The sequence below is a fragment of the Gadus macrocephalus genome, chromosome 12 (assembly GCF_031168955.1).
Source record: "Gadus macrocephalus chromosome 12, ASM3116895v1".
In the NCBI taxonomy this organism is placed as follows: Eukaryota; Metazoa; Chordata; class Actinopteri; order Gadiformes; family Gadidae; genus Gadus; species Gadus macrocephalus.
This window is the reverse complement of record NC_082393.1, coordinates 24,834,202-24,847,648: the sequence shown is the minus strand read 5'-3', so window position 1 is coordinate 24,847,648 and position 13,447 is coordinate 24,834,202. Positions and strand designations below refer to the sequence as shown.

The 13,447-nt window shown below is 43.9% G+C and overlaps 3 protein-coding genes across 12 annotated transcripts in view; all 3 read left to right on the top strand.

Moving 5' to 3' along the window:
• The first annotated feature begins 268 nt into the window (after window positions 1-268).
• On the top strand, window positions 269-2,198 carry LOC132469632 (cytochrome b-c1 complex subunit 10). The gene is made up of 3 exons (XM_060067628.1): window positions 269-428; window positions 1,231-1,374; window positions 2,013-2,198. The coding sequence occupies exons 1-2, from the start codon at window positions 367-369 to the stop codon at window positions 1,349-1,351; spliced, it is 183 nt and encodes a 60-aa protein (XP_059923611.1). The 5' UTR covers window positions 269-366; the 3' UTR covers window positions 1,352-1,374; window positions 2,013-2,198.
• Window positions 2,199-2,518: 320 nt separating this feature from the next.
• mbd3b (methyl-CpG binding domain protein 3b) lies at window positions 2,519-9,097 on the top strand. Of its 10 annotated transcripts, none has more exons than XM_060067622.1 (9): window positions 2,525-2,634; window positions 3,973-4,038; window positions 4,620-4,779; window positions 5,286-5,423; window positions 5,621-5,711; window positions 6,627-6,804; window positions 7,308-7,460; window positions 7,723-7,794; window positions 7,846-9,097. In XM_060067622.1, exons 1-7 carry the CDS (start codon window positions 2,621-2,623, stop codon window positions 7,453-7,455), a joined length of 795 nt encoding a protein of 264 aa, XP_059923605.1. In that variant the 5' UTR covers window positions 2,525-2,620; the 3' UTR covers window positions 7,456-7,460; window positions 7,723-7,794; window positions 7,846-9,097. The 10 variants fall into 10 exon arrangements, with proteins under 10 accessions (XP_059923608.1, XP_059923605.1, XP_059923603.1 ...); XM_060067620.1 differs by having other exon boundaries at window positions 2,532-2,634; window positions 3,970-4,038; XM_060067617.1 differs by lacking the exon at window positions 2,525-2,634 and adding an exon at window positions 3,298-3,657 and having other exon boundaries at window positions 3,970-4,038.
• A 689-nt stretch (window positions 9,098-9,786) lies between these two features.
• The window catches only part of si:dkey-110c1.10 (unconventional myosin-Vb), a 23,062-nt gene continuing 19,401 nt past the window's right edge, over window positions 9,787-13,447 (top strand). Inside the window, 5 exon segments of the mRNA XM_060067629.1 lie at window positions 9,787-10,014; window positions 10,744-10,854; window positions 11,399-11,567; window positions 12,731-12,875; window positions 13,286-13,445. Coding sequence (XP_059923612.1) covers window positions 9,988-10,014; window positions 10,744-10,854; window positions 11,399-11,567; window positions 12,731-12,875; window positions 13,286-13,445 — 612 coding nt within the window. The 5' untranslated portion in view covers window positions 9,787-9,987.

Below are 13,447 nucleotides of genomic sequence, written 5' to 3'. Positions count from 1 at the left end.
GAATTTCTCTTCCACATCCCACTCGTGTGTGTGCGTGTGCGCGCGTGTGTGTGATTGTATTTAGTTATTTCTGTTTCAAAATGCACACTACTACACAAAAGCACACTAGGATCATGACCACCAGCTTTAATGTGAAGAACTTTCAGCTTTTTATTTTACTCAGGGTCTTGATACGTAAAAATATTATGTAGCTAATATTAATCAAAGACATTCCGGGATATACTATTTTTGTTACATTTAGAGCGTTTAATAGGTTCCCGTTCACAGCTAGTTATTTCCATCAGGCACATGAACGGAAACCTTGCCAGGGTCCTACCGAGTCATCAGTAGTAGCAGCAACGCGAAAAGCGACTCAAGAAGGTCAGAATGGTGCAGAAAATACTAAATGCCATCGTTGGTGCCAAATATATCTCCATTCTGCGGACGTGGTAAGATATATTATAGGTTGTGTTTTGAACTATGATTAAGGCTTGTGTTTTTAGCTCTCGAGAGGCTTAATAGAGAGCTGTCGAGTTGTGTATGTCCTTCCATGACCCAACTCAGGCTAGTGGAGCTAACGTTAGCTTCCTGGCTGATAACTCTTACTAAGCTCAGATTTTAGTTTATTTTAATTAAGCGCTGAATGTCATTCTAAGATTAGGTTTATTTTTATTTCTTCAATTATCTGCACATAAATCACGGTTTGACTATTCGGACAGTATAAGCATATCAATGTGTCTCGCAGTTGTGTTGATCGTCTTGTTTATAAATGCCTTTTCTGAAACCATACTTTGAATTAATTGAGAACTATATATCGCACGAATGTTTTTTTCTTATACCTCAACCAGGCAATCGGTTATTTGAGAACATTAGCGTTAGACGCCTTCTGACAGGGAGGGGGTAGATCACCTTGGTTGTTTACACTGACAGATTGCTCCCTCACTGCGACTGGGCAAAGAAATACCTGAACGTGAAAGAGTGAATGAACATTAAAGAGTGAGAGTGAGACAAAAACATAACCATGTGGCTAGAAAAAAAACAAGACCGAACCACGAGTAGGAGTCTTTCGGTATCTTCTAATTAGTTTCCAATTCCCACTGCCAATAATTTAGCATTCGTAACAGTCAAAGGGTTTTCAATATAAACTAATAACTATCATTATAATTATCAATGTTATTGTATTACATCTCAAATTAGTATTCAGAGATGACCTTGGCTCTGACGTGAACCTCTGCTCTCCGTTTCGTGCAGGGTACCCAACGCGATAGGCTGGGGAACCGTCGGTGGAATCGGGGTGATCCACTTCACCGACTGGCGGCTCATCCTCGACTACGTCCCCTACATCAATGGGAAGTTTGTCAAGAACGATTAAGATGTTAACTCAAGATTTACGTTGTGAGTATCTCAAAGTGAACACAGAAATACTATGATTTATAAAAAAACAGAATACAATTATGCATAAAAACATTTAAGATGACCATATAACATTAGATATGCTGTAGTTAAGATTTGAGGGTTGTTAAGAAAAGGGTGAAATAAACCATTCAAACAAACAGCCTCTCCCTCTGTGCTTTCTGCCTCCCTACCTATCCCTCAATTGAGACGGTTTGTATCAGACCCCTGTAGGGGTTGACAACGATGTGTGCACGGATGGGATTGACAAGCAATCCTTTACAACCAGTCAGGACCGGTCTAAAAACACTCTAATGATAGCTCTTCAATCTTACCTACAGCACCTTTCAGTCTTTATATCACTGAATCCACCTCACACTAGTATCTATATTGGTTGCCACATGTAATGTACATCTATATATACCTTCATCTGAAGAGCCAGTTGTAAGAGGTTGGTGTTGTGATGAATGTTTGCGTGGGTTTTGCTATGAAAAGAATGGGGGAGAAACTTCTTTGTATAATTTATATCAAATTCTTTTGCTTTTAAGGGGGAAAATATTGTTTTTACAACATTTCATGTCTTTTTCAAACCAGTGTTGATTTCTCCAAATAAGGTTGTCTCTGTGCTGTCTCTCTTAAAGGGCTTTTACCCGTGGGATCAAATTATGGAGAAAGACTTCAACCAAGAAAGGACAAAGTTGGCGGCTGTGGAACAGAACTGGCTCCCACCGCTGGGTTTCGGATCTTTGCACTATAGGATGTGATCTGTTTGACGACTTGGCTCCATTGTTATTTTATGTTAATAAATATTCTACCGATGAAACTAACTTGTTTCTGCGTGGTGCTTTTGGGATGCATTTCCCATTATATAACTTATGCAATAAATATACTTGGTGTGAACATGCTTGCTCTCTTTTTAAATGTCCACAAATGTGTATATACTATTACAAGAAATCAGACTTTCATAGACTAAAATGTTATTTTTGCTGTGTCATTTTATTTAACAGCTGGATTTTATGATTACTTTAAATTGCAGAAAATAATCCTATTCGAATTAGCAGTCATCAAGTTGGAATAATGCACTGGGGGCGAGGTTAATGCAGAGATATCCAATATTATCTGCCAGACTGCGAATTTGGCGTGTATAATTTCTTTCATTTTTCACATCGAAGGGGGAGGGGACTGAAAGAGGAGAGGGCAGAAGGGATTTAACACAGCGAAAGGGAGAAAACGAGATAGTGTCTTCAAGATGGATAAAAACGAGTAAGTAGACATAGATCTAACAGAGAATATCATATGTAGGTGCATGTTTTGATACGATGTGCGTTTGATGCGGAATCGGTCGTCTTTATGCTGCATTTGGAAATATGTTTATCATCGATTGGACACAGGCGCTTGCATTCGGATTTGCAAATGGCAATGCTGTGCGGTGATCGTTAACTATATTGTATATTCAGTTAACGGTATATGGGCATAATGGATTTTGGCTATCGCCAAAGACAAGATTAAATAGGAACGTCGGTTATTCATGCTTTGTCGGCTGTTTTCTTCCATTTGTTTAAAATGTAATACCGACACGCCGTTTTTTAATTGCGTGCAAGCTGCTATCAATCAAAACATATTGTTTATATATAGCATACATTGAGAGATCGTCTGTATTTTCTCGACAAGGCCTACTTTGTTCATTCATAAAAGCCGGGTCGGAGTCGGAATGACAAGGGTACATTGTGATGAAGCATTTCTCCAATTTCACAAGCACCAAACTTTGCAATAACTGAATATCGTTTCTCTCATGCATCTATCATATTTTATCCGGTATTTTTTAAAACCATGCACCCTTTTCTCATCGGATCTGCGATATATACAATAAACCGTAATTTGCGTCGGCTAATGTAAAACTAATAGTGCCCTATGTTTTTTTCTGGCGGATGGCGGCTCGTTGCCCCTGAGAGCCTGGCAGGTAGTGATGTGGCTTAGGTCCGCCGCGGAGCGATCTGCGTTACGACAAAGAGATGCGGGATTGTCGTAGAGAAGCCGCTGCCGAAAGCGCCTGTCGTAATTGTTTAGACAAAGGCATGCGAAGTGAAATATTACTTCGTAGATACATATTTCTTAAAATACGAGTTGCTTAACCGCTAGAACATAAGTGGATTTTTTTAGGCTACTCGCGTGGGAAATGGAGAAGAAAAGGTGGGATTGCTCTGCTCTCCCCAAGGGCTGGAAAATGGAAGAAGTGACCAGAAAGTCGGGTTTGTCAGCTGGAAAAAGCGATGTCTATTATTTTAGGTATAAAATTAACTAGGGTGGTGTATATATTACAGGTGCACACAACTCATACATGAGCGCAGAGTTCAAAAACACGAGAGTGAAGTGAACGGTATGAAGTTGGAGGCGGTTTTTATTTTGCAGCAGGCATCTAGGCCAAGCACACCCGCTCCACCGTGGCCGGGACAGCAGCCCTCCGACCCGGCCTGTAGCCTAGCCCTAGCCCTCGGCTGGCGAGGCCCTGGCCGGCTCAAAAGTACGCCCTTGTCCTCTGTGCTTATATTACCTTTACCATTAAAGTGAATCCTCAACGGCAGATTTGTTTTTATTTAGCAGAGGAGAAGAGCAAGATGATGAACAGAGGCGAGAGAGGGGGGAGGCGGGTCGGTTGTATAGTTTGTGGTAGGCTACTGTACAATCATACTGGTGTCACTGTGGTGTGATGTAAGTGACATGTGCATGCACCTCCAGCACGTATCCACTCAGCTGTGACTCTGTAATCATCCTAGAGATCATTCCTCAAACGAGTGGCGGTACCATGTTTCCAGACGGAAACATGTTCCCCCTGAGCATCCGTAATACCATGCAAGTCTCTTAAGTACTGTTACTAATGGGTTAGTGTACGACTGGTGCACGTTAGTTGTTTTTCCATAACTTTGTGAATATGTTAAATCTGCTCAAACACATAGTGGGACTGATCATGGGTTATAGTGATTTTCATCTGAGACTGTATTCATTCGCCGCTGACACGTACCCGTCAACGTGACTACGATGCCATTGATTGCTGACATGAATGTTCACTTGTTGCATGTTGTGGTCTTCGTTAAATCATTCTCTTTATATAACTCTTTATTGTATGATCAGTGTTCTGTATGTTATTGTGTGTGTGTTCTCTGTGTCGTTGTGTTGAGTTGTTTGTTCTGTATATTTTAACAGCCTATGCAACTGATTGAATCACTGTCCCCTCTCTGCCCGCTCACTAGTCCCTCCGGGAAGAAGTTCCGGAGTAAACCTCAACTGGCCCGTTACCTTGGTAACCAGATGGACCTCAGCTCGTTTGACTTCCGCACAGGGAAGATGCTAATGAGCAAGCTCAACAAGAACCGCCAGAGACTACGCTATGACAACAACAGCCAGAATAAGGTGAGGGGCTTCTGAACACAAAGCACCCCTGTCAATCCCACAGCACCCCCTGTCAATCACAAAGCACCCCTGTCAATCACAAATCAGCCTTTATACTAGCCATGCTCATATTCTTTCTGAGCAAAGTCTGTGTCCGGCGATGGCGAGACAAAGAACGTACAAAGGCATTGAACCTAGGGCCACTGGCTCAGGCTTCAGTTGTTCCAAGTCTCATTGGCCAATCGGAGTACAGATTCTACGTGGAACAGCTTTGTGGATTTGTGTCGTATCATCGGGGAACACTTGAGTACAGCCAGATTCAGTTACCAGCTACTCTCAAAGCAGCACCTTTTAGGGTTTACAGACTTTACAGCTCCATGTACTCAAGCTGAGACTTTCAAGAATAATCCAGCACTTCAGAACGTCTCTCAATGGACTTCCTTACCCTATGCTTTTTTTGTGTTTTGTATTCCCTTTCTCCTCTCCTAAACTCTCTTGTCACTTCATGTCTGTTCTCTATTTTGAAGGGCAAGCCTGACTTGAACACGTCGCTCCCAGTCCGACAGACGGCGTCCATCTTTAAGCAGCCGGTTACCAAGGTTACCAATCACCCTAGCAACAAAGTCAAAACAGACCCGCAGAAGGCTGTTGACCAGCCCAGACAGGTAAGCAGCCACTGTGAGCCTCCCCCCAACAGTGGAACACCCTGCCACCTTAATTGGTTAATTGGTCGCACACACTGCCGCGCCCCACACACCACTGAAGCCAAAGGAAAACGTTGGCTAGCTGAAGGGGTTAACAGGCCAGAGCTAACAGGGGAACACCTGTTTGTTTGTTTGTTTGTTTGTGTTTTTTCCCACAGCTGTTCTGGGAGAAGAAGCTGAGCGGGCTGAATGCATACGACGTAGCAGAGGAGCTGGTCAAGACCATGGAGCTGCCTAAGGGCCTACAAGGTAGCCCACTAGGGCTTTGACTTTTGCCCAAAAATCATATTCGAAGTTCGTTTGTTTATTAATATTAATATTCAAATATATTTGAATATTTATTAATAATATTTAGACCATTAAATGCCTTCAGTATGACCTGGATTGGGCTTCGCGAGGTTTGTTTACCGGCGTTGCCATGGTTACCGTTCTTGCGTGTTCCAACGGTTTATTAGGTTTCTAATAAATCGCTGTCTAATCAATACTTCATTCACTGCCTCTTCCGTGGTCATTACAATATTCTGAATAGACTTCGTCGGGTTCTCCGACGTCTCTCCCTCTTGGCCTGCCCATAACGGGTTCGAATATTATGGGCTGCCTAATATTCGTTCGAATTTTGATTTATTTTTTGATATTCGAATTATATTCGAATAACGAAGTTCGGAGTCAAAGCCCTATAGCCCACCGTCATCATGCTTATTGGTCTGTTTACAGGGGCTCATTGTAGTTTCCCCGGTTGAACACCGTTCCGTTTACGTCGCACAAACAACATTTTGTTTGTTTTTATGCCGATGTATACAGTTGGTAAAAGGGGGACATTTTCTGTTGGATACTACAAATCAAATCAGACTTTTTATATCAGCGTTTATTGAATAAAATGGATTAAGAGAATGCGGAACTAAATGGGTATGTTTTAAGGTTTCTTTTAAAGGTATTTACAGATCGTGTGACTATGAAGGCCTGAAAGTTACAAGAAGCTACAAGAAGTCTGCATTCGGGGCTAAAAAAACCCTATCAGAGGTCAAGGGTCAGGGTTCACTGACCCCTATTATCTTGGGTTGTCGGTTGTCTTTGAATGATTACAATGCTACCCGATAATCTAGCAGTGCAGCATCGTTCTCTCCGTTTTGCCCAAACGATCTCCCCCCTCTGCCCGTCCCCCAGGGGTGGGTCCCGGCTGCACCGACAAGACCCTCCTGTCGGCCATCGCCAGCGCGCTGCACACCAGCGCGGCGCCCATCACGGGCCAGCTGTCTGCGGCCGTGGAGAAGAACCCCGGGGTGTGGCTCAACACCTCCCAGCCCCTCTGCAAGGCCTTCATCGTCACGGACGAGGACATCAGGTGAGTCCGGGGGGGGGGGGGGGGGGGGGGGGGGGCTTTTACTGAGGCTGGGACACGAGAGCAGTGGAACATAGTGACAACAGGGGGACTTGGCCCTGGGGTCCAGTGACCTGGGAACTCGGTTATAACCCCTAAACAACAGCGTAGTGTCCACTCTGAACACGGGTGTGTGATGCCACTAGACAGCCCGGCCGGATGTGGGGCGCGAGTCGGAAGGGGTCTAGGGTGGGGGGAGTCGACGGTTCGATTCTTGTACACAAAGAGAAAATAAAATGCAGTTCAGCATTTTTTCTTATTTGTCGAACACATCCGAGACGGGACGGGATTCCACTATCGATGAACCGTGACTACAGACACAGAGTTCCCTTATGAAGCGGAAACAAAATGAAACGTTTTTTTCCAAAAGGCCCTGCTCCTTTTGAGCCGGTCGCGGTCCGCCGCGGTTCAGAGCGCCCGCCGTTAACGGCGCCCGGTTCCCCGCGCGCGCGTGTGTGTGTGCGCAGGAAACAGGAGGAGCTGGTGTACAGCGTGAGGAAGCGGCTGGAGGAGGCGCTCATGGCCGACATGCTGGCCCACGTCGAGGAGGCGGGCAGCGACGGGGAGTCCCCCAAGGAGGAGGGCAGCGCCGGGGAGGAGACGGAGGCCGTATAGCCGAGGTACAGAGCAGAGCGGGCCCCTGAGCTGTAGAGAGAGGCCCTCCAAACCCCGGCTGAAACACATGCCATCGAAATAAACACTTGTTTAAAGACCTGACGTATTACACAATTTTTATTAAAATAAACATTGCTTTAATGTTACGGTTCGTAGATTCGTATTACCATTAGCCTGCATGGAACCGCTCCCATCTCCACTTATTTGAGCTGTGCAATAAAATCGAGGCTGACTTGGCTCTTCTTGTTCGCTCTTCTTCTCTTGCAGGGTTTTGTGAAGACTGGTTTAGGGTTGATCCATATCCTGCCCACGCACGGCCAAAGTAACAGAACCCCCCCCAGGTCCGGCTCCCAACCAACCCCAACCCCCCCCCCCCCCCCCCCCCCCCCCCAGAACTGTCCCCCTCTCTCCACTCACCAGACCCTTGTGTCACCGGTGCCACTCAGAGCCTCACCCCCCAATGGTGAAGGGGCCACTGCCAAGAGCCCTCCACTCCACCGGTCCGGTCCAGACCCATGACACGATGGATTGAGGTGTTCAGAGGACTTTTAATCCTTTTTAAATAATAATTATGATAGTTCCAGCAAATGAATTCACCCACTGACTTTCCGAGATCTCAAAAGAATAGTGTACAGCTCAACAAATTCCGTGTTCATTGACGATAATGTATTTTTTACCGAAAGGCATTGTATGGGTTATGTTTTTTGCGACAATCATGTCTAGCCCCGGTCTTTATTGTACATTTAAAAAAACAAAAATACACATTGGAAATTTCAAGATGCCTTTTTTTGCAAATTGGAAATGAATGTTTGAAACATCTCTGTTGCGTTTAACATTGCACTCCCGTAAAAAGTGCAGCACATCTTGTTACAGCGGAACTATTTAGAGTGACTACAATTGAAGCAATGGAAGTGTCGTCAAAAAGATTCTGGGCCTAAAATGACTTTGTAAAATGGCGTTATATTTCAGAAATATATTTTAGGGTTTGTCTGTGTTGTGTGTGTGCGCGTGAGTGTGATGGTGTGTGTGAGATTGTGTGTTAGTATTTTTTCAAGTACATATTATGATTTATCGGATTCCTTCTCTCAGTGTTGACCAAAGAGGAGCCAAGTAGTTTTGAGGACGGTCAAATGTGTATATTTTATTTTATAGCCATTGTCATTTATATTGCTATTTATCCATTAAAGATCATGTCATCACCATCAATTCAATCGAGAGAAGGATGTCGAAGAATTGACTTGAAAGCTCTTTCTGTGGTTCTGCTGTTAGATTGATCTGTTTTGACATCAGGCAGCTTCTTGAGTGTGTGTGTGTGTGTGTTGAGAACATGGCTTTTCCCTTAAAAGTTAGTTTCTTCACCCACTATCCACTTACGGTCATTTCTCGCTCACACACACAGACGGAAGGTCTCGTATTTATCTTACAAACATAATTGACAATGCAAACTTAATGGTCCCTCCTCTGTTTTTGGAAATGACTATCGGTGTATATTCAGCTTGAACATTTCAAATGGTACAAAAAGTTTTATGATGAATGATTTGTCCAAAAAATTATGAATGGCCCTTTTTTTTTATTATCAACAATCTGATTTATGAAATCGATTTGATTGTGTTGCTTATTAAAATGAGTTTTTTCAACGGGAGTCTTTTGTAATGTTTTCATTGGTCTGAAATATATATATATATATATATATATGAGCTGTCAGTTAAACGCGTTATTAACGGCGTTAACGCAAACCAATTTTAACGGCGTTAAAAAATTATCGCGTGATTAACGCAAATATTTTATTTACAAAAAATACAATATTTGTCTGGCTCAAAACAAAGAAGCAGTAGCCTGACTGCTATGTTCAAATGACATTTGTTCAAAGCAGTCGTTTAATTGCACTATAGGCTCTTTTTTTGTATCGTCCTGTTGATCAGTATATGCCAATGTTGTTATCAATAAAAAATCATTTGCACAAGACAAGCCGATGCACTTCACCATGTTGATAAGAGAATTAAAATGAGAAGAATTATGGGACAAAAAAATCAAGGGATATTTAGCATAGAAAAATAATTTGCGATTAATCGTGAGTTAACTATGACATTAATGCGATTAATCACGATTAAATATTTTAATCGCTTGACAGCTCTAATATATATATATATATATATATACACTGTATATATATATATATACTGTATATATATATATATATATATATATATATTATGAGCTCCCTCAGTGCAAGCTGTTTCAGCTGATGCTTGCATAAAGTTCCAGCTCCTCTAAGCAGTTTCTTAACCCCCCCCATGATGGTGCCGCATCCTTACGTGGGTTAACAGTTAACCTGGTAGTCCTCAGCTCCGCTGGCTCTCTGGCCCGGACAAAGTCCGCCAGCACAGTGAGACATCAGCTGTCTCTTCTGCAGATGTCAGAGCAGGGAGGAAACCAGCGGTAATATCCATTTAGGAACCGTTGCGATCCCGTTGACCTCATTGGTGGTAAGCTGCTGTTCATGCCTCCTGAACCTCAACAAAGCTCTTTGAGATGGCCACGGTCGAGTTATATACCAAGGTAAGCCGGCATTCACTGTCAAAACCAATTACTGTGTGAAACGTTACGCACTAATGATGGATTTGCAAGTATTTATGTGTGCTTCAATATGCCGAAAAGTAATCATTTATTGAAATATAACAGTGTTCCACATGGTCTAGTTGAAGAATGACAATGCTACAGGGTTATGGTTATAAACGTTTTATGATTTTTCTCTTTTTGTAATACATTTACATTTTTGCATAATTTGATATGGTTTCAAACTCCTACTGGCAGAGTCCCACAAAAGCTAAATAAGGGTAGCCTATTGTGACGTGTATTTTGTAAAAATACTATCCCTTCAATTTGAATGAATGGGTAGAAGGAGAAAGTAATAATTACTCAAGCACATCCGAAAGCACGGACAGATGACTGGTGTTAATCTTTAACCCACTGTAAAGGCCTGTAATGTGCTGAGGAGGGACAAATCGTGGCCTTGGTGAGGTCGGTGGTATTTTAGAACGTTCATCCAGAGAGTGTCTGAGAGAAAACGACAGTGTTATAGATACAACTTTATTAATGTTATTAAGTTAATAACAGTTATGTGTTATGGTCTGGAACATGGTTTCCTCCATCTACAGCTAAACCTGATGTGCTCTGGTTTCAGTAAATCGATGGGGTTTTAGATGTATCTGAGTGTGTGTGTGTGTGTGTGTGTGTGTGTGTGTGTGCGTGTGCGTGTGTGTGTGTGTGTGTGCGCTCTGCTCTTAGGGCGCGACGGTGTGGATCCCCGACCCGGACGCTGTCTGGGTCTCAGCCCAGATCCTGGAGACCTACAGAGCCGAGGACCAACACCTGCTGCTGCTGCTGAATGATGGCAGGGTAAGACACACACACGCACGCACACCCTCAAACACACGCACACACGACGTGCACACACGTTCAAACACACGCACAAGCCCATGCTCGAACACGCTCGAACACAAACGCTCGAAACCACACACACACACACACACACACACACACACACACACACACACACACACACACACACACACACACACACACACACACACACACACACACACACACACACAATACAACAAGGATTCTCTGGTTTCAAATTTTAAGCCTCCACGGGCATAAAGGATCATTCTATTTCTTGTCCTCAAGCAGATATAGCCCATGGGGTAAAAGGGTATCAGAGAGACTGATAGAGTTGTGATTAAACTACTCTTAGACGTCGGCCATTTTAATATTCTTCTCTTTTATTCATGTGTTTACACCCTTCTTACACAATTCTCTTTTCGAGAGTCGAGAGTTTTTCTCTCTCGACTCGACTAAACTTGTTGCGTGGATAAAGTAGAGAAAGCCCCCCAGAACATCGCCCATCCCCGAGGCCCTCAGAGCGCCCCTCTGTCCCCAGGAGGCCCGCCTGCCGGCCGCGGCCCCCAGCGAGCTCCCTCTCCTGGGGAACCCCGCCGTCCTGGAGGGGGCCAACGACCTCACCGCCCTCAGCTTCCTCCACGAGCCCGCCGTGCTGCACAACCTCCGGGTCCGCTTCCTAGACTACAGCAGCATCTACACCTACTGCGGTGAGGGGGCCCAGTCAGGGGGCTTTCATTCTGAAGAGTGTATCTGTGCATTCAAGGAGGTGACTTGGTGAGGTGGGGGATTAAAAGACATGAAGCAACACCGTATGGGCAAAATGTGAACAAAATATGGAACAAAGAAGTAAAACAAGACTGTAATCAAAGATATCTACGCACAGAGATATTAAGAACTTTAAATTAAGATGCTTTGAGGTTGATAAGGATGATGATGATGATGATGATGATGATGATGATGATGATGATGATGATGATGATGATGATGATGATGATGATGATGATGATAAAAAGGAGGGAGGAGGGAGTTGAAAAATTTGAATTTTATACTTGCTAGGATTTTAGGCAAATTCTAGCAGGCAGCTTGTGTGTGTGTGTGTGTGTGTGTGTGTGTGTGTGTGTGTGTGTGTGTGTGTGTGTGTGTGTGTGTGTGTGTGTGTGTGTGTGTGTGTGTGTGTGTGCTACTGCTTTTAAGGAGCTTTTAATGTCTCCTTTATAGTCCCATATATGTGTGGTTTAAGGTTCACTAAAGAGAGACGTCACTAACTTGATCGTAAAGGACGGGACACACAGTCCTCCGGCCATCGTTCAGACTTTATAGGGTTGGGAACACTGTGTGGGCATTTTACCCATCAACTACGATTGATGAACTGATAAACTTCAACTTCTAGCGCTTAATGTCAGCATTTATTGTATGTTGTACGTCCTTACACTTAAAAATAGCATTGTGTAATATCTTATCCTAGCTATCTTTGTTGTATACGGGGAATGGGTTAACCTAGCGATTGTTAGTGCTTGGCACTTGGTTCTATGAACATCCTTACTGTACCGACAGCGTCGATATATTGTTTCTCCTTCTTCTGACAAATGTACTTGTTGTAAGTCGCTTTGGATAAAGTAATCTGCTAAATGCACTGAATGTAAATTCACCCCCACAACACGCAGATGAGAGAATGTTTGAATATGTACGCACACCAACCGGTATAACAGTTTTTGCTTTGGTTTCAGGAAAAGGAAGAAATACTTGCGTGCATGTTTCTACATGTTTCTAAGGGAATGGATCTTTTTTTTTCTAATTTTTCAGATTTTTTTCTAATAAAAGTTCTAAACATTTTTGCCTGAATTCTCCCGTTGATGGCGTCACTGCTCAGGGATCGTGCTGGTCGCCATCAACCCCTACGACCAGCTGCCCGTGTACGGGAAGGAGGTGATCGACGCGTACAGCGGCCAGGACATGACCGACATGGAGCCCCACATCTTCTCCGTGGCCGAGGAGGCCTACCGCACCATGACCAGGTCAGAGGTCGGGGGTCGCACTATAAGGGTCAACCCAGTCGGACTCATGTTAACCAATCTGTGGTTTGGACTTTTAGGACTTGGGAGGCCTGCCTGGAAGTGTGTTATTTTAAATCATCTCAACATTTCTGTTATGCATTATTATATTATTCTACCATCTTAAATATATCCTCTTTCTTTTTCTGTGTTTTACAATTCCTCTTTTCATGATCTTTAAAGATTGTCCTTTTAATGTTTTTACATGAAAACATAAATAAACTTGCCTTCCCTTGGTTTGGGGCAAGATGGGTTAAAGCTCCGAACAAACACGAAGCCATCTTGTGTCGAAGGCGTCACACGCAGAGGCTCGCCACCGGCCCGCCTCTGAGCCTGTGCCGTCGCGTGTGTGTGTGTCCTTCCTCTTCCTCCAGGGAGGAGGAGAACCAGTCCGTCATCGTCAGCGGGGAGTCGGGCTCGGGGAAAACCGCCTCGGCCAAGTTGACCGTGCGCTACCTGGCTGTGGTTGGGGGGGGCGCCCCGGAGCAGACCAGCGTCGAGGAGAGGGTGCTGGCCTCCAACCCCATCATGGAGGT